This window comes from Papio anubis, chromosome 15, assembly GCF_008728515.1.
Source record: "Papio anubis isolate 15944 chromosome 15, Panubis1.0, whole genome shotgun sequence".
Classification (NCBI taxonomy): Eukaryota; Metazoa; Chordata; class Mammalia; order Primates; family Cercopithecidae; genus Papio; species Papio anubis.
Window position 1 is genome coordinate 11,091,178 of NC_044990.1, and position 21,321 is coordinate 11,112,498.

The window sequence follows — 21,321 nt, forward strand, 5'->3', positions numbered from 1 at the left end:
CAATTGGGCCAGGCGAGGCGGTTCACTCCTGTAATCCCAGCACTTTGGGAGGCTGAGGCGGGCGGATCACGAGGTCAGGAGATTGAGACCATCCTGGCTAACACAGTGAAACCCTGTCTCTACTGAAAATACAAAAAATTAGCTGGGTGTGGTGGCGGGCGCCTGTAGTCCCAGCTACTTGGGAGGCCGAGGCAGAGAACTGCTTGAACCCAGGAGGCAGAGCTTGCAGTGAGCTAAAATCGCGCCACTGCACTCTAGCCTCGGTGACAGAGCGAGACTCTGTCTCAAAAAAAAAAAATAAATAAATAACAATTGGGAGAATGAAAGGACATGAGATACTTCTACGTTTTATTCTATTCACCTGCCTGCAAGCAACACCAACTTGTAGCCCTGTAAGTGAACCATCTTCAGGGCGGACCCTCTAGCCCTATGTGTTACTTGAATCTTTTAGAAGAAAAATATGTCATAAAAATTAATATTCGAGTAATGTTAAAAGTAGAAAAACTTTTTCATGTGTTTAGCCAATTCTTACTATAATTTCTCACTGAACTTAATGTAGAATGGGATGTGTTCGTAATAGGACAGCCTTTCCGGAAGGGTGATTGTCTCATTCTGTTTTCTGTTGCCTATAACAGAATACCTAGATAATTTATAGAGAAAGCAATTTGTTTCTTACAGTTATAGAGACTAAGTGCACGGTCAAGGGGCCTCATCTGATGAGGGCCTTCTTGCTGATGGGGACTCTCTGCAGAGTCCTGAGATGGCTCAGGGCTTCACATGGCAGCAGAGTTGAGCATGCTAGCTTCTCTTCCTCCTCTTATAAAGCTGCTGGCCCCACTCCCATGATATGTGTCAATCCATTAATCCATGAATAGATTAACCCATTCATGAGGGCAGCCTCATGACCCAGTCACCACTTAAAGGTCTCACTTCTCAATACTGCCACATTGGGGATTAAATTTCAGCGTGAGTTTTGGTGGGGCAAACATTCAAACCAAAGCAGTGATTGTTCTAAAACAGAACTTCTTAGACGACATAATTATTTGGAATCAAAAAAAGAATCCCAAGGAAAAACAACCAACATGTTTTTTCACCTTCAAGCTGTCATTTTCTTCCTGAAGTTTGTTTGAAAATAAGTAGTAGTCACCCACCTTCTATATATAAACCATTCAATAGTTCAACTCAGCCAGGTGCAGTGGTTCACACCTGTAATCCCAACACTTTGGGAGGCCAAGTCAGGAGGATCCACCTGAGCCCAGGAGGTGAAGACAGCAGTGAGCCATGATCATGCCACTGCACTCCAGCCTGGGTGACAGTGAGACCTTGTCTCAAATAAGAAAAGAAAAGAAAAAGTTCAACTCACCAGGAGTTTTCTATTTATGACTTCTTTTCCACTATAATCTAAGAAAATACATATGGTGAAAAGATAACATCTTTAAATAGGATTACATAGCAAGAAAAAAATGAATTTAATCTCTCTATTCTATATGGTTATACTGCCAATTGCCACATAATCTATTTTCTGTGTTCCTCTCCCCCCCATCCCACACATGCTATCAATTACCAAATCCTGCTGATTTTATCTCCTTAGTGTTCCTCAGATCTCTCCCTTCCTTCTGTCTCTACTGTTTCTGCCCTAATTCAAGCCCTCATCAGTTCCCATTTGGATTCTTGTAACAGGTTCCACTCTTGGCCCCATACAATCCATTCTCCACACAGCAACCAGAATGATTGTTTAAAAAGTGAATGCCATTGCCTCCCTCCCCGTGGCAAATCCTGCAGTGCTTCTCTGAAACTTTAGGGTGAAGTCCATAGGCTCGTCATCTTCTGAACCCACCTACTGGCCTAGCCTCACCTCCTTCTGGGCCTCTACTTATTTTATTCAGTCTACTACACAAAGATTCTTCCCTTTTACAATAGGTATCTTGCTGTTTCATTCTTGTAAGCTTTCAAAATGCTGTCCTCTCTATCTGGAACACTCCTATACTACCCCTTCCATGACCCTGACTAATATCACCTCGTGCTTCAAGACCCATTTTACTTGTTTCCTCTTCAGAAAAGACTTCCCTACCCCCCATCTAACGTAGGTGTCCCTCATCAGGATTCTTGTAGCATGCTGTGGATGTTCCCACCATAACACTCACCAGAACTAGACTGTACAGGTTGTCTCCATGACTACACTGTAAGCCCTCCTGAAGGATGGAGACCAGCCTTGCTATCTTTGTATCATTGGTACTTTGCACGTTGTTCCTGATCGTTGTTTGGTACTTAATAAATTTAGAGGAATCAAATGAAAATATTAATTTGGTGAGCTATTGAGAAATTTAGTACACGTATCCTTTTCTGTCTTTTTCACTTGTCGGTTTGCATTAAAGAACATTTGCATCAGGTAAGACTTTTGTGTTCTTTTATCCTGGTGTCCAGTATTTAATTTTAAACCAAAATAAAGTCATTTCCCTTGATCTACCGACAAATAGAAAAAGAAGGAAGCAAAAAATGGCCAAATGGGGGTGAGAATGTCATTAATAAGTGACCAAGGTCAGCATGCCAGCTAGAATTTTAAGAGGTAACAACCTAGCCACGCTGTCTTATAAACCATGCTTTGTTTTGTTTTGTTGTGTTGTGTTTTTAGGAACTATCCCTTCGACATAGTGACATTGTTAAACCTTGTTCTATTCAAGGCCTCTGACACCAACAGAGAGATTTATGAAATCTCCATGCAACTCATGCAGGCACGTATCATTTACTGGCGTAGAAAACATCCATCCTTGAGTGCAGAAAATAGAAATGGTAGTTGATTACCTAATTGCTGTTTATTGATAGGCCTTTGTTTATTTCTGCATATCATTTGTGGCTATGAAGAGTGAGAAAGCAATTATATAATCTCTTGTAAACATACTAATTAAACTGATGTTTCACCTTTAATACTGTTTTTAAATGGGCGTTAATTAATTTTGTTACCTCTAACGTTTGTTAAATACAAATGCTCCTGAAGTATCCAGATAATATTTTTCATACTACTTTTTACTTTCCTACCTCTTTATAGATCCTTGAAGCAAAGCTTTTTGTATACTCGAAGAAAGTCGCTGAGCAAAGACCGGGAAGTATTCTCTATGGAACACATGGCCCGCTGCCCCCCCTCTACAGCGTGTCGCTCACCCTCTTGTCCTGTGAGCTGGCCAGGATGTACCCTGAGCTCACACTCCCCCTCTTCTCAGGTACCAGGCAATAGTCAATAATGACATATGTGATCATTTCTGATAATGACATATGTGATCATTTTGTTACTCTAAGTAATTTTTCTTTTTAAATTCTAGTTTATTATTAGAGTTATGACTGGGAGCGATGTTGCTTATGCCTGTAATCCCAGCACTTTGGGAGGGCGAAGCAGGCAGATCATTTGAATCAGGAGTTTGAGACCAGCCTGGCCAACATGGTGAAATCCTGTCGCTACTAAAACTACAAAAATTAGCCAGGTGTGGTGGCATGTGCCTATAATCCCAGCTACTTGGGAGGCTGAGGCAGGAGAATCACTTGAACCCAGGAGGCAGAGGTTGCAGTGAGCCAAGATCATATCACTGCACCCCAGCCTAGACGACACAGTGAGGCTGTCTCAAAAAAAAAAAAAAAAAAATCTTCGAGTGATCATTAGTCATACTAAGTTTATAGGTCAGAATTACTGTGGGCTAGATCCAGTTATATGTGAAAGTAAATTCTATAATAATTTTTAAATGAAAAAAAGTTCTTTATCTAAAGCAGTGTAGGCATAAACTTACATATGACAAATATAGGGTGCTTAGATTAATAATACTAACTTCTGCACACATTATATATATAAATTTCCCAAAGAAACTAATTTTCACAAAAGCTAAATATGAACAGTATAATTTATAATACATATAATTGCTGTAAGTTGTTTGATGGTTGTGGTAGTGGTGGTGTTTTGTAGCTTGTATTTTGCCACATATATAAGTTGTTGAAAGTTTGAATTTTTGCATACTCTTTACAATCTTCATTAATAGTTTTTGTGAAAATTAATTGCTAAAGAATTGCATTTGGTAGGCCGGGCGTGGTTGCTCACACCTGTAATCCCAACATTTTGGGAGGCCGAGGAGGGCTAATCACCTGAGGTCAGGAGTTGGAGACCAGCCTGGCTAACATGGTGAAACCCCGTCTCTACAAAAAATACAGAAATTTAGCTGGGCATCGTGGCCTGCGCCTATAGTCCCAGCTACTTGGGAGGCTGAGGTAGGAGAATCACTTGAACCCAGGAGGCAGCGGTTGCAGTGAGCCAAGATCATGCCACTCCGCTCCAGCCTAGGCAACAGAGTGAGACTCTGTCTCCAAAAAAAAAAAAAAAATTGCATTTATCAACTAACTTCCTGCCTAAGCTTATGTAGTACTTTGCCAAGAGACAGACTTTGGTCTCTTGAATTCATCCTCTTTTTCCATCTCTATCACCACCTCACCACTTCTTTGTCCAGATCCTCCTCAGTCCTTCCCTGCCTCTGCGTTACCTAACTACAGTTTATCCTCCATGTGGCAATCCATCCACTATGCAAAGCCAAATATGTACAGAAGTTCTTAACTCAAACTTCTCTGCCCAATTGTCCTAAAAATAGCTGATAACAGCCTATATTTAGTGAGTGGATAGTAGGTACCAGGCTCCGTGCTAGGCACTTTATGTGCATTGCATTCATCACTTAATATTTATAACCCCTGGTATAGTACAGTGGTTAGAACAGAGGCTTTGAAGTCAGGCAACTTTTCACTAGTTGTTTGACTGTGGGCAAGTCACAGAACCTCTAAATTACATTCCTTATCTGTAATAGTAATGACTACCCCATAGGATGTGTGAAGATTAAAATGATCGAATGAAAACCAAGCAGCTGACCCAGTTCTGGCATGGAATTATCACAACGACCACCAACACCATCATCACTGTTTTACAGATGAGAAACTATGTTTTAGAGATGTTAAATAATTTCTTCAAGACCATATAGCTAGGAAGGAACCAAGCCAGAATTAAATCTAGATCTGTCTTCCTCCAAAGCCATTGCTATAAAATTAGAACTCAGCCAAGGGGTGGGGGAAAAAAACGCTTTTTCTAAACTTGCTTTCTACCTTTTCATTCAAGAATCCTCTACTCCAATCCTACTGAATCTTTGACCAACATTCCAGGTCCTCTTGTAAATCTTTGCTTCTGTACATGCTGTTGAATGGCCCTCACCCTTTCTTCCTAACTTCAGCTTTCCATAAGCTCTAACTTAACATCCAGCTCTACTGTGCAGACCTCTCCATCTACCTGAGGCAGAGTTAGTCACTTCTGTGTGTAATACCAGAAACAGTGGAGAGACCCAATGAAAGCCTTTTTAGTAAATTAATTCTCTTCTTTCAAAACTAAAATTTGTTTTTATGCACTTCACCCAAGCTTTGAGTGCTGCCTACATGCTAGGCACTGTGCTTGGGTTTCAGAAATACAGAGGGAAATAAAAGTATCTCCCATCAAACTTTCATAGTCCAGCAGTAAAGATAGATGTGCAATCAAGCCAAACACAGTGGCTCATGTCTGTAATCCCAGCACCTTGGGAAGCTGAGGCAGGTGGACCACTTGAGGCCAGGAGTTCAAGACCAGCCTGGCCAACATGGCGAAACCCTGTCTCTACTAAAAATATAAAAATTAGCTGGGCATGGTGGCACATGCCTATAGTCCCAGCTACTCAGGAGGCTGAGGCACGAGAATTGCTTGAACCCAAGAGGCGGAGGTTGCAGTGAGCCGAGATTGTGCTACTGCACTCCAGCCTGGGGAACAGAGCGAGACTGTGTCTCAAAAAAAAAAAAATTAGATGTGCAATCAAATGATTTTGATACAGTATAGCAAATGCAATTTTTTGAAAAAGAAAAATGCCCAGTGTATTAGACAGTAGCTGAGGGAGTAATCAATTATTGGGCCAGGAATATCAGAAGACTTCCCAGAGAAGTTGTCTCAGCTGTAGTTTGAAAGGAGTAGAAATTTGCATAGCAGACAAGTAGCTGACAGACATTACAGACCAAGAGACTATTGCATATGCATGGGCTTAAAGTTACAAACTAGCATGATATAATTAGGGGATTATATAGAGGTCAGCTTAGGTAACATAATGTGCAGGAACAGGAAAAGCTAGAGATGGTAGTGGACAGACGCAGAGGCCAAAATCGTATCTTGGAAGGCCTTGTGTACACTAAGAGGTTTGCAGGCCCGCAATCTTCCATATGTGCTTTTTGAATCCCACTTCAGAGCTCTGTAAACAGAGAGAGCATCCAAGCAAGCTGCTGGGGTTTTCAAAGCCACTGATGAGTTGCAAACAAGAAGAGTGAGTATCAAGATTAGACTGCATTTGTAAAAGCCTGGTTGCATTATGGAGAGTGGATTAGTGAACATCCAGTCTGGAGAGAAGAGGCTAGTTAAGAAACAATGGCAATAGTCCAAGGAGGAAATAATAAATGATAAGGGCCTGAACAAAGACAGCCCAATGAGACTGGAGAGGAGAAACCAGAGTGAAAAGCTGCCAGGCAGAGGCACAGAAGAGAATGCCTACTGTGATACCAAGGAGGTCAGTGGTGATAACCCTCCTAGAAACCCAATACAGGGAGAGGAGAAGGTTTGGGGCAAGGCAGAGATTGGGAGCCAGCCCAGAATGTTGACTGTATGTGTCTGCTGGACTTCCTCCTCTATGTATGAGCCTGGACTGAGGGGAGGTCAGCAGTAGCAGCTCACAGCAGGATGGAAGGGATTAGAGCCACGGGCACAGATGAGATCAGGAATGGAGAGAGCACAGAGTGAAAGAAAGGGCCTGGACACCCCCACTTTTGCAGACTGGTCTGAGGAAGACGGAAGGGTGAGAAGGAATGGAGGGAGAACACTCAGGAGAAGAGTTTCATGGAAACGTAAAGGAAAAAGAGCTTTAGAAGGAGAGAGTGAGCAGTCCACAGCCTCCAATGCAAGAGAGATCCCAGAAGAGAAGACCTGAAAATGACTCTCGGAGTTTCGAGATTCATTGGTAACTGTCAGTGGTTTCTGCAGGGAGGTAGTGGCAGAAGCCAGATTGCAGTGGCCTGGCTGGGAAAGAATGCAGAAAGAGAGGCTGGGCCTCCAGCGAGGTGCAGTGTCAGAGGAGGAGTTGTAAGGATGAGCGATATTGGAGCATGCGTATTAGCTGAGAGGGAGATGCTAGTAAAGTGGGAGTTCACGATTCAGGAGAGAGAAGACAAACAGTCCAGCAACTTTAACCAGATCAGAGGCTCCTATGAGTTGCAAGCAGGTTCAACCTACATTTCCTTCAAGAATTACCTTTTGGTTGTTTTGACTTATGGGAAATTACTTTTTAAAAATAGCACAGAAAAATTAGGAGGTTGTAATAGATTCCAAACACTTGTTTTTAATGTAAACCCTGTGGTGAAATTTTTATTGCCTGTAATTTCAAATGACCTAATTATTGTAAACGGCCAAATTGTTCAGGTCCACTGAACAAGAGCATCCCACTGATGGTGTCTCACATTTTATTTAAAGTATTTCTGGAGCAGTGAATAGAGGGCTGTTTGCATGTCTATGGCATTTTTCTTTTCTTGTTCCCTTTTAAAAAGGGAACCACCCTTGACTGTCCAGGAGCTACCTGGGTGCTTGTGATACCTCAGACAGACATCCCTACCCTCTTGGTGCTGATGTCTGTCAGACAAAATGCAATTAACATAATAAACAAGCAAATTATGTAATACATAAGTCTTGGCTCCAAAAAGTCTATAGATTTTTATACCATTGTTAAAAGATAGGTCTTTTGAGTAACTGCTCTCTCTTACTCATTTTTGGGAATTTTTCCCCCCTCTTCAAAATCCAGATCCTTCTAGTGGAGTTTAAATAGTTTTCCCACCATAAAACTAAATTCTGAGTCTTTGCACCCAGAAGTCATTTTCCACCACCGAACCCCCAAAGCACTCTGTGCCTTTCTGATTTCATTTGTCACGGTTTCCCTTGCCACAGAGTGATTTGTCAACATAATTTGCCTGAGTCTCTTTCTTAGGGGCAGGAACTGCATCATTCGTCAGTCTTTGCTGTCTTTGTCATGTCTAGCACAGTGGCTTGTGCCTAGAAAATGCCCCGTACCTTGGGACAAATGAATGTTCTGATTTCATAAGGATTTGAGTATGTGACATAACAGTCACATACATCCGACACATCCGTAAATGTAGAAATCAAGTAAATTTGGAAATTTTGACCTATATAAAACATAATAGCTTAGCACTGTCTGAGTATTGTGACATAACACTGTGGTCTCCAAAGTAAAAAATTATAATTTTAATTTTAGGAAAAGGGCCAAATCGATTAAAGCTGCTGTTTCAGAAGATCCAGTGGATTATCTTGGTATAATTCCTGGCATCTGTGTTGTTCTATTATTTAGCAGCCATGAGCCCTCTAAGCGAGATTGCATTGCCACACTGGATCATCATACCTGTATGAGACCAAGCTTTCTGACTTCCCTGAGGATAAAACACCTTCTTCTCTACATATAAGAAATAGGAGATTATATCGGAGCCTACTGCATATACATAATGCTGTGCTTCTCTATCTTAGAAACTTTGTTTGGATTATAAAATTAAATGCTGCCAGCAGTGAAACAATGCCAAAATGCTCTGAGAGAAAGTAATGGTGAAATGGCTGGACCAGACTTAGGGCTTCACTGTTTGGACTCACTTGTCTCACAAGGGACAGGCAGCCCTTGGCAGGCACCTTGCACATGCTTAGCAGTTTTCAAGACGACTCTGCAAACTGGGTTTATCCTTCCTAGAGATCCACATGTCACTTTTTAACAGCCAGTGTTTCATGGAAGACTCTTTGTAAGACACTGGGTCAGTGGAAAGATAATCATTGATGTTAGACTGATCCTAACCACAATTTATAAGAGCCTGCTGGATGATAGGCACTGTGCTGAGCACACTGCATTCATTATAATTATATCTTTTAGTCGTTACAGTAGCCTGATGTGGGGCCCTGTCAGTTCCATTTTACCGACAAGGGAACTGAGGAGCAGAGAGGTTAAGTAACTAGCCCAGAGTCACATGCCGCTAGTATGTGATGGATGTGGAATCTGAACACATGCCCTTCTGACTCCAAGTCCCTTAGTTTGTCCACCCTCTGATGTACGTCTTCCGCTAGCAGTAGATTTGAACTCACTCCACTTTTACCAAGCCTGTACTTGCCCCACAGTGCTATACACTTTCCAGCACAGGGCACCAGATGTGGAGCAACAAGCTTGCAGACAAGCCTTGGTTTTATGATTCTGCGGCCTTGAGGAGCTCCTGTATATGAAAATGTTTTGTAAATGTAGGACACTGTTCAGTCTGCAAGTTGGCATTTGAATTTTTTTTTTTTTTTTTTTTTTTGAGATGGAGGCTTGCTGTGTCACCCAGGCTGGAGTGCAGTGGCGTGATCTCGGCTCACTGCAAGCTCCGCCTCCCGGGTTCACGCCATTCTCCTGCCTCAGCTTCCCCAGTAGCTGGGACTACAGGCGCCCGCCACCACGCCTGGCTAATTTTTTGGATTTTTAGTAGAGACGGGGTTTCGCCGTGTTAGCCAGGATGGTCTCGATCTCCTGACCTTGTGATCCGCCCACCTTGGCCTCCCAGAGTGGTGGGATTACAGGCGTGAGCCACCGCGCCTGGCCCGGCATTTGAATTTTAATTTATTTTTGTGGAATAAGGTATGAATGACTCTCCATCACTGCAATTATCTTTAGAGGTAAGCCAGCGATTCCCCACAACGCACCCCAACGGGCGCCAGATCATGCTCACCTACCTGCTGCCCTGGCTGCACAACATCGAGCTGGTGGACAGTAGGCTCCTCCTCCCAGGGTCGAGCCCCAGCAGCCCAGAGGACGAAGTCAAGGACCGGGAAGGCGATGTCACTGCTTCTCACGGGCTGAGAGGAAATGGCTGGGGCTCTCCAGAAGCCACGTCACTGGTCCTGAACAACCTCATGTACATGACGGCCAAGGTAAACTCAGAGGAAATGTGCTTCAAATAGCACGGCTCCATCATCAGAAAAAAAAAAAATGGGTTAGTCAAACCCCAGGGAAAATGGAATTCCTTTAAAATCACATGAATGGGGATAAATAGTGGTGATGGTTGCACAGCAATATGAATGGACTTAATGCCACAGGCTGTACACTTACAAATGGTGGTGATGGTAAACTTTATGTTATGTGTATCTTACAGCAATTTTAAGTATAATAATAAAAATAAAAATAAGCCTAATGTTTTAAAAACTCACATGAATAGGTATTGTGCATGACTGATTTGTGCGTTATTAATTACTATTTGCTGAAAGATGGCATCTTTCTGATAAATGGTCATGTTTCCTCCTTATGATTTTGAGATGGTCATGACCCTCAAAACTACTTTTGGTCAAACATTTTGCATCCTTACAGTTTTCACACATCTCTTGGGCTGGTTTTTACTTTGTTATATAGTATGGAGATGAAGTTCCTGGGCCAGAAATGGAAAATGCTTGGAATGCTTTAGCCAACAATGAGAAATGGAGCAACAACCTGAGGATCACCTTGCAGTTCCTGATTAGCCTCTGTGGGGTCAGCAGTGACACAGTTCTCCTACCCTATGTAAGTGTTTCTCAGACCTTCAAGAGTGATTATTCCTGCAGGGACTCCCATGTGCAATTTGCAAGTCAGAATGTGCTCTTTGCTCCAGCTAAAATAGAAATGTCCAGTTAGTCACATGAGAGCTCATCCAGATATTACATAAAAGTTCCCTTCTTGCCCCCTAGACACTGGCTATGTGTGCTAGTGATGCCTCTGTCATCTCCTTGCTCTGAGCCTTGGGACACAGAAACCTATTGATACAGGGGGTGGATATTTTTTGGCAGTTTCCGAAAGTTGCCTTCTATAAACATTGGACCTACTATGTAAGAGACACTAAGTAAAGTGTTGTATTATTACTAATGTTTACATCTTGATGCGCTTGAAACAGAATAAGAAAGTAGAGTATCCAGGTTTTTCTCTTCAAATTCAAGTGGTAGAAGAGGGAAGTAAGCACAGAGAAATCCTTCTGCAACGTCTGATATTTACTGTTGGTATTTAAAAGTGATAGGATCAACAGAATGACAGCATTTTGAAAACCCAAACTCCATTGGCATTTCTGTGCTGGTTGTTTTTGTGACGGTTTATGCCTTCCTGCTGCTTTGAGTCACATAAGCCTCACTGCGGCTTGCAGGGCTCAGGTTGGACTGTGAGGCCTGCAGTAATGTGGAGCTTTAATCCAGAGTTATTTTTAAAATTTAAAACCATAAAAACAGCTAAAACTCATTTGTTTCTTGGGGGGAAGAGAATAGCAGGGGACTGGATTCCTTTTTTTTTTTTTTTTTTTTTGAGACGGAGTCTCGCGCTGTGTCGCCCAGGCTGGAGTGCAGTGGCGATCTCGGCTCACTGCAAGCTCCGCCTCCCAGGTTCACGCCATTCTCCTGCCTCAGCCTCCGAGTAGCTGGGACTACAGGCGCCCGCCACCACGCCCGGCTAGTTTTTTGTATTTTTAGTAGAGACGGGGTTTCACCGTGTTAGCCAGGATGGTCTCGATCTCCTGACCTCGTGATCCACCCGCCTCGGCCTCCCAAAGTGCTGGGATTACAGGCTTGAGCCACCGCGCCCGGCCTGGATTCCTTTTTAAACAAAAATAGCTAACAGTTTTTTCCCAGGGTTTGTATAAATAAAATTCCTTCTGAAGATGAGACCTTTGATGGCAAGTTTTCAGTTTAGATAGAATTCACGTGCCTCAAAAGTAACTTTTTAAAACTTAGCCATTAGAAAAGGTAAGGGCTTTAAGAACACACTGCTGTCAGACATGCAGGTGAAGAGAGGTGAATTTTTTTTTTTTTTTTTTAGACGGAGTCTCGCTGTGTCGCCCAGGCTGGAGTGCAGTGGCCGGATCTCCGCTCATTGCAAGCTCCGCCTCGGAGTTTACTCCATTCTCCTGCCTCAGCCTCGAGTAGCTGGGACTGCAGAAGCCCACCACCTCGCCGGCTAGTTTTTGTATTTTTTTTTAGTGAGGCGGGGTTTCCACCGTGTTAGCCAGGATGGTCTCAATCTCTGACCTAAGTGATCCGCCCGTCTCGGCCTCCCAAAGTGCTGGGATTACAGGCTTGAGCCACCGCGCCCGGCCAGAGAGGTGAATTTTAATCCAAGCCCTTGGTTCATCCTAGGATCGCACAAAGAGTAGCTATATCACGGTGACAGCTCCTGCATGATGACACACTAATCGAAATGAGAGGTTTACTGACCTGGCGTTCCTGTGGATCAGGCTCTGTGAAACATCCCTTGCTTTCCTGTTCTCTTCTCAGATTAAAAAAGTGGCAATATACTTGTGCCGTAACAACACCATTCAAACCATGGAAGAGCTTCTCTTTGAGCTGCAGCAGACAGAGCCCGTGAACCCCATCGTCCAGCACTGCGACAACCCGCCCTTCTACCGCTTCACGGCCAGCAGCAAGGCCTCCGCAGCAGCCTCCGGTAAGAAGAGCCGCCGGGCAGACACCTGGTCACAGATCCCTGGGGTTTCCTTCATGTAGATTCCTGAAAGGATAAGAGAATGTGTTTGTTACTTTTTTCTGATTCCTGTGTGTGCATTCAATTAAGAGATGGTTTAAGAATAACTGAGACACAGGCTGGGCGTGGGGACTCACGCCTGTAATCCCAGCACTTTGGGAGGCCGAGGCTGAGGTCAGGAGTTCAAGACCAGCCTGGCCAACATGGTGAAACCCCATCTCTACTAAAAATAGAAAAACTTAGCCGGACGTGGTGGCACACACCAGTACTCCCAGCTCCTCAGGAGGCTGTGGCAGGAGAATCGCTTGAACCCACGAGGCGGAGGTGGCAGTGAGCCGAGATTTTACCACTACACTCCAGCTTGGGTGACAGAGCAAGATTGTGTCTCAAAAAAAGAGAATAACTGAGTCTCTTCGGGACTGTAGGGTTAATGATATGATCTTGTAAAGATGACTGAGAATCTGTGGCTCAAGCATCCTCCATCACAGAACTTTGTATTTCAGGCCAATCCCAGCCAGGACACTGTAGTCACTCAGTAATCTCATTTCTGGATCCTCCTTCTTGTATCTGGACCCTCCCTTGGCTAATATTCCTTCAGCGTTGATTAAAATACCCCCGAAAAGTATTATCACTTTTGGTTAATTGGTGTCTCAGCAACCTTTCATGAAATATATGCCATCCTCCTCAAATCTCTTGAAGCCTGCCTCCCTTCTGCTGACCTCATGCAGTAACTGCCTTCCAATTCCTCTCCTCCCCGAGTCTCCTGTGCCCTCTGTTCACCCTACACCCTGCCACCAGAGCAGTGTTCTTACAGGGAAGCAGTAGCACAGCAATCAGAAGTGCTAGGTACTTGGTCTTACTTCGCTAGCATTGGTTTAGTAACTCCTGGACCCAGAAATACTAAAGCAGCCAACAGCAGGGCCAGCCACTATAAATAAGCTCATTACCTAAGTGGCCAGGAAGAAGAGGTTTCAAGAATGTAGCCTTGCTTTACAAGAGTTAAGGAATTTGGTTTGACCATAACAGATGTCTACGATTCTCTCATTTCAGTGGTGTGGGCTTGGAAGATTGTTTAGAATGTCTGAGATTGTGCAGAAGATGTAAAAAATCTTCCAAACATAAGATTTTACAGGAAATCTTTCCCTGGAATTACTTGAGACTTGAGCTTGACCCCCCGGCTTGCATCTTTTTCTAAGTGTTTTTCTTCCAATCCCATCTACAGGAACCACTTCTAGCAGCAACACAGTGGTTGCTGGCCAGGACAATTTCCCAGATGCTGAGGAGAACAAGATATTGAAAGAATCTGATGAAAGGTTGGTGCAGAAATTTGACTTAATATCCAGTGTAATGTTCTGCAATAATCTATACAAAGACATCAATACAGGTTTGTGGAGTTTCATAAATTTTGCACATACATAAAAATCCTTCTTTGTTTTTAGAAACTGAGACTTACTTTCCACCTCTAGTCTGTATATCCCTAAAGATAACAGTTATTTCTGTGCAAAGTCAGAGAAGAGAAAGATTAAGAAGGGTGTTGTTCTGGTGGTGGAATTCCACTTATCCCAGGGCTTAGTAAAAACCATGAGTTGTTCTGTTAATGGGCACAGACCATCTGGAATTAGAAATGCCATGTGAAATTTTCAAATCTGATTGCTGAATAATTTCTTAGGGATAAAGTAGTCATCCTGAGGTAAGTTCTATGAAACATCATTATTCTTATTTTATTTTTGCTTTGTCCTGTCTTGGTTAACCAAAATACTATCTCTTCCTGCTAAACAAAGTCTCCATTCCCTCCACATTAGCTCTTTAATAATAATATTTCCCCCATATCTCATCCTCCTTATTGCCTTGCCTATGAACTACTCATCAGTAGTCAAATCAGAGTCACTGTTTCCTGCAGTTGACTGTGAAGAGCAGGGAGAGAAACCAGGAGAGAAAAACAAAACTCAAATTTTTAAAAAAGGAAAATTAGGATGATCCTCACAGTGTTGAAAATGCCTTCAGCTGAGCATTTTATAGTGAAAGGTAATGAGGGAGCCCTTTTAAGGATGAGATGCTCACAAATTCATATTAAAGACAATTTAGGGGATCAAGTAATGAAAGTAAGTCACTTAGCCCAAAATGCCCCAGCAAGCCCACAGTGCTTCCTGAGCATCCTGAGGATTTCATCATGTGCACTGGGGCACAGCAGGGGCTGACGTGGAGATGACCCGACACAGGGCTGCCTGCCCCTGGGGCTCTGAAGGCTCCTTCCCTAATTCAGGCGCCTGCCAGATTCCTCACTGCATCGCTGGGCAGCTGTGTTACCTTTAGGCAGATGTTCATCCATACGGGCTTCCCTTCAGACTAAAAGCCCAAACCCAGCAGATCATGAATTATAGACCTTGTCCTTTGTAGTTCTCTAATAAAGGCTTTTATTTCTTTCTCAGGAATGAATAAAGGTTTTTATACTCCCCCATATTAGTGAAGGTACAGGATTATTAATTAGCATGTTATTTTTTAAAATCTGTATTTGCTATTACTATTACCTTCCTTGGAAAACTACCTCATGATAAAAATCACAGTATTTCTCTAAAGATATTTTTACTTTCTCACTAGAGTATAACATTCTTGATAATTTCTTGTTTTGTCTGAGTTTCCCCTCTGAATTTTATTTGAGGTAGAAAGGTGATAGATCTCCATGTATTAACATCTCATTACAAAGGCCTGTTTAGGGCCAGAGTTCTGAGTGTCCTGCCTAGAGCTGTTTTTCTTTTTTAGACGGAGTCTGGGTCTGTCGCCCAGGCTGGAGTGCAGTGGCGCAATCTCTATCTTGGCTCACTGCAAGCTCCGCCTCCTGGGTTCACACCATTCTCCTGCCTCAGCCTCCCAAGTAGCTGGGACTACAGGTGTCCGCCATCAAGCCTGGCTAATTTTTCTATTTTTAGTAGAGACGGGATTTCACCGTGTTAGCCAGGATGGTCTCGATCTCCTGATCTTGTGATCCGCCCGCCTTGGCCTCTCAAAGTGCTGGGATTCCAGGCGTGAGCCACTGTGCCTGGCCCTGCCTAGTTTTTAGTGGTGCCTTTGAACTTAAGAAGCCAGTAATCTCTCTAATATCAAGATCACAGAACATCTTCAAGAGAGATTTTCTTGTTTAGCTGTTACTCCTGCTCTGTCACCATATCTCTGCTGGTCATTGGAAAACCTGATGCAATTATCTACTCATATATATCACACATATTCATACATGTCAGATTATTTTATATTGATTATCTACCTATAACATATTGATTGATCATATTCACATATATGTGCAAACTTGTCTATGAATATTCTCTCCCAACGGACACCACTATTCCATTGATCCCATACAGCACCTACACTATTACTCTACTGTATTCTTTTTTTTCTATGAAAGTAGACTGTGCCCTCAGCCTAAAATCCTTTTTTCTCTTCAATCTACTTATCACCCTTCCCTCCTTGTAATCTCTGTCATGTTGATGTATAGGTACTTACAGACACACTTATCTCAACCACCAGATTTTAATTCCTAGAGAACACAGAGAGACTGCGTATCTCTTACACCAAGCTTGTCCAACCTGCGGCCCACAGGCCACATGTGGCCCAGGACAGCTTTGAATATGGCCCAACACAAATTCATAAACTTTCTTAAAAGATTATGAGATTTTGAGTGTGTGTGATTTTATTTATTTATTTTTTTAGCTCATCAGCTATTGTGTTAGTGTGGACAGTTCTTCTTCCAGTGTGGTCAAGGGAAGCCAAAAGATTGGACACCCCTGTCTTACACATTTTTCCATGCTCAGTCATTAGTCTACTGTGCTGTCCATAGTAGGCATTTTAAAGTGTTCATTTGGTAAGTGAATGAAAATAGGAGAAACGTCACAGCCCCAGAGGTGGGTAAGCTGTCCAACCACCACCAGTCCCCTTTCTCTTACCCTTTCAGTAACCCTTCTCGGAGGAAAGCGATTTACTCCTTTCTTTACAGTCCTTATAGGCAAAGAGCCTACAGAGACAGTGTTGTTCAGAAACACCGCCCCAGGCTGCTGTGTTAACACACCTCAGGAGTGGGGCATCTCTTCCACCATATCCATTGCTGGGCTGAGGGAAGCACCATGGAGTTGGACAAAATGGCCGCCTTGGCTCCGTGTTCTTTACAACTAGATTAATGTTTCTTTGATGTGACTCAGTAATATTTAATAATACCGTTCCTACTGACAAAAGCACAAACAAACCGTATAGCTTAAGTGAAAGAACGTTAAAACCAGAGTAAAAGAATATGTGCCAAGTAAGATAGTTGGTGTCTTAAGTCCTGACTAAGGAAAACTACAGCTTAACCTAATTTTAAGGCCCCAGTAGCCAAGGTAAGAAAAGGAAAAGCAAGTTTTATAACATTCAATTTTTTTTAAAAAAAGCTATTCAAGTTAACAGTAATGTATTAAACATTTCAAAATAACTAGAAGAGAATAATTTGTAAGTTCCTAGCATAAAGAAAAAATAAATATTTAAGATGACGGATATCCCAATTTCCCTGATTTGATATTTACACATTGAATGCATGTATCAAATGTTCACATCTACCCTGAAAAAGGTACATCTATTGTGTATTAATAAAACTTTTTAAAAACTGTCAGAAATTGTAACAGAAAGTACACCTACACTCTAAGATTTTTCATGTAGTTTATTTTACTAGGCATCAAAATGAACATATTAAAAGAGTAGTTTATAGCAATTTTTAAAGTATGCAGAAACAATCTTCATAAGTTTTTGTTTTTGAGACAGGGTCTCGTTCTGTCACCTAGGCTGAAATGCACGAAATCACAGCTCACTGCAGGCTCAGCATCCCAGGCTCAAGCAGTCCTCCTGCTTCAGCCTCCGGGGTAGCTGGGAGTACAGACATGTGCCACCACACCTCGCTCATTTTTTTATTTCTTGTAGAGACGGGGTTTCACTACGTTGCCCAGGCTGGTCTCAAACTCCTGGACTCAACTGATCCTCCCACCTCAGCCTCCTAAAGGCTGGGATTATGGGTGTGAGTGAGTGCATCCAGCCATAAGTATTTTCAATACATCAATCTTAATAAAATATTTTTATAAATTTATATGCCCACGAAGGGATTTTTCATAGGCAGCTAAAGCAGTTAACCTCATCTGTGTAAATTTTGAACGATCTGTGTTGAAACAGAAATAATTTCTATCTAAATTGATAGTGTTGATATACATTAATATATATTAACTATTAGTTCAGTTATCTAAGTATTATTAATTTGAGCTAAATCAACAAGGTAAAACTGAGGGGAACATTTCATCCTTCTAATTTTTCTCTTACCAGAGCTCTTTTCATGATGTATTTCTTAAGGTATATACCTTTGATGTTAAAAGGCATCAAAGATTCTACTTAATCCTTGAAATTCTTCCAGGGACCAGACCCAAAATAAGCCTCATCAACCCAGAAAAGCAAAGGAAAATAACAGATTTTACGCTTGGGAGTCAGTTTTTACTTTTTCCTTGCCAGACATACACTTTGCTACACTGTGGTTTTAGTCTTCTCCAGAACAAGGAGAACAGTCTGGAAGGGACTTGCTCCTCCCCTTTATTCCAGCCTCATAAATAAACTCCACCCAACACCCCTTTAAATCCAACTCAAAAGGGAAAAGAGACAGTTGCCATCCATCCTGTAATTCTTCCCTGTCTGGGCCCTCCAGGCACGATTTAAACCCCGACATAGAGCACAGTTCATGGTAGCTGGAAGTGCCGTGGCGTTCTCCATCCAGCGGAAACCTGCAGATGTGCCATTCTTTCACCACCATGCTTTTGTTCCTTTCTGAATGATGTCTGGGCTTAGCAGATGCTGTTTATCACTTTGCATTTATCAGCATAAATATGGTTAAAGAACTTCAGAAGGTAATAAGTTTGTCCTTTTCCAGTTTATTTTCATAAATACTTACAGTCTGATTTAGTTGGCCGATTTGTATGAAGCTAAACTGATCGATGTCTTAGTTATTCTGTTCTTATAGATTCACAAATGGAATATTTAACAGTGAAGAATGTTTGAGGTATGAAGTTACTGGGGAAAAGATAGCTGTCAGGAGGGGGGAAATGCTGTTGCAAATATCTAAGAAGTGAATAAAACCAAGCTCATTACAGTACATTTCTGTAATTCAGCAAATCCGAATCACTGATGCAGTGCTCTAAGGTTGTACACCTGGGACAAGATGGGCATCGTAACGGCACATCCAGGACTTTTTGCTGAAACATTCTCTTTCTCCACACGTTAGTGAGGACAGCAATAGCCCTGCACCTTCCAGTGTCCCTAAAAGAAATAGAGTATTGATCTGTTATGAGTTAAGTCAGAATACCCGGTCAGTAATGTAGAGGGACACACCTATTTTGGCTTGAGTTTTCCAGGTATTTCTAGATTGCCTTGGTTCTTTGCTTTGACTACATATATATTAAGTTGATAAAACCTGCTGTGTGTCATTTTATATAAAATAAATATAGACATACCATTTTGCCCACACTGCCCCTGAACTACACCCTTGCCCTACGTTGTAGACCTTTGTTTGAGAAATACGCTATTGATTTCTTTCTAGAAATCCTAGGTAGAAGCATAATAACTAATACCTTATAGTCAGACAGTGTCTTGCAGTTTTGGAAACACTCTCACGTCCTTTCTTTTGATCCCTCAAACAACCCCAATTAAATAAAAGACAGAGTATTATTATGATGCCCTTCTTGCAATTGTGGAAACAAGTTCCCCAAGAAGGTAGAGGCCTTGGCCATGGTTACAGAGCTAGTGAGAGAGAGCTCAGCCTTAAAGCTTCGTGTTCTACGCGGGGAGTTGGCATGGCACTGAAGGCCTCCTGCACCGCCACCTCCCTGTGGTCAACACTAAACAAGGTGTATAACTTCACTTGTCCTCAGTTTCCTCATTGTAGAATAAATAATGCTTATCTCAAAGATGAAAAAGCAAGATTAAATAAGATGATGTCTATGAATTACTATACTTCACCATTTTTATTTTCTTTGTTGTTTTGTTTTTGTTTCTGTTTTTTGTTTGTTTGTTTGTTTTGGGCGGGGATTACTTCTTAACAAGCCACAAGAGAAACCAGACCAAAGAGTCCCTCTGGTTAAATTACTCTCCAACTAGGACCTTTCCCTGTGCCGAGACCAGCTGGGTCGGGGAGACCCTAACCCATCGGCGCTAGAGGAATTAAAGACACACACACAGAAATATAGAGGTGTGAAGTGGGAAATCAGGGGTCTCACAGCCTTCAGAGCTGAGAGCCCTGAACAGAGATTTACCCACATATTTATTAACAGCAAACCAGTCATTAGCATTGTTTCTACAGATATTAAATTAACTAAAAGTATCCCTTATGGGAAACGAAAGGATGGGCCGAATTAACTGCAGCAGGAACATGCCCTTAAAACATAGTTCGCTCATGCTAATTGTCTGTGGCTTAAGAATGCCTTTAAGCGGTTTTGAGCCAGGTGTTCCTTGCCCTCATTCCCGTAAACCCACAACCTTCCAGCTTGGGCATTAGGGCCATTATGAACACGTTACAGTGCTGCAGAGATTTTATGGCCAGTTCTGGGGCCAGTTTATGGCCAGATTTTGGGGGACTTGCTCCCAACACCCTGAACACTCTCAAACTATTTTAAGAGAAACTTTAATGCTGGGTAAAGTCCAAGATTTATTATAACTATGTTTGCGTATTTCCCATTCTATGTACTTTCAGTTGTTTAATCATTCAGGAAATATTTATTGACCACCTACTGTGTGTCAGGCTATGTAAATAAGGGAATCATGTTATTCAGTATCATGCCCATTTTCTTTCCAAAGCAAATGTTACCATTTTCTAGTTCAACTGAAATATTAGGCTTAAAATTTTTATCTTTTCAAGGTTTGGACTTTGCTTATGAGCAAAAGTGACCACTGACCCTCTCAAGAAAACAAGAAATGTTTGGGGTACAATTTTTTACAGCATTCCTTTAAGAAAAGCACCATTGGAACTAGCAACTGAAAAAACAACTGCTAAATCATAGTTTATAAGTAAGAGCATAGGCCAGGCGCGGTGGCTCACGCCTGTAATCCCAGCACTTTGGGAGGCTGAGGCGGGTGGACCATGAAGTCAGGAGATCGAGACCATTCTGGCCAACATGGTGAAACCCTGTCTCTACTAAAAATACAAAACTTAGCTGGGCATGGTGGCAGGCATCTGTAGTCCCAGCTACTCAGGAGGCTGAGGCAGGAGAATCGCTTGAACCTGAGAGGTGGAGATTGCAGTGAGCCAAGATTGCACCACTGCACTCCAGCCTGGCTATAGAGTGAGACTCCATCTAAAAAAAAAAAAAAAAAAAAAAAGAGCATATACGCACACATGTTAATATTTCATTCCGGTTGTGCTTGTATTTGAAGGTTTAGTAATGTCATCAGAGCCCACACTCGCCTCGAGTCAAGATACAGCAATAGCTCTGGAGGATCCTATGATGAGGATAAAAGTAAGTACCAACAGTCTGTGGGCTTTCAGACGGAACGCAAGTGGTCAGAGGATAGAAAATGAGTGTTCTTATTATTCTTGATCTGATTACTAAAAGGGCCCATAAATATTAAGTAACCATTTAATCCACCTACGCAGATGAGCATCAGCATCCTCAAAAGTGTAAAAAAAAAAAAGCCAAACCATGGACAAATCAAAATTATAAAAATTCAAACTACCATCCCACTCCTATGT

The 21,321-nt window shown here is 42.2% G+C and overlaps 1 protein-coding gene across 7 annotated transcripts in view; it reads left to right on the forward strand.

Annotated features, from left to right (window-relative positions):
- The window catches only part of FRY (FRY microtubule binding protein), a 269,947-nt gene that overhangs the window by 169,924 nt on the left and 78,702 nt on the right, over window positions 1-21,321 (forward strand). For all 7 annotated transcript variants that reach the window (XM_003913738.5, XM_017951077.2, XM_009191743.4 and 4 more), the window contains 7 exons: window positions 2,633-2,732; window positions 3,047-3,218; window positions 9,771-10,027; window positions 10,503-10,649; window positions 12,380-12,548; window positions 13,807-13,897; window positions 21,006-21,088. In XM_003913738.5, the coding sequence (XP_003913787.3) occupies window positions 2,633-2,732; window positions 3,047-3,218; window positions 9,771-10,027; window positions 10,503-10,649; window positions 12,380-12,548; window positions 13,807-13,897; window positions 21,006-21,088 (1,019 nt within the window). The remainder of the gene's footprint in view (window positions 1-2,632; window positions 2,733-3,046; window positions 3,219-9,770; window positions 10,028-10,502; window positions 10,650-12,379; window positions 12,549-13,806; window positions 13,898-21,005; window positions 21,089-21,321) is intronic.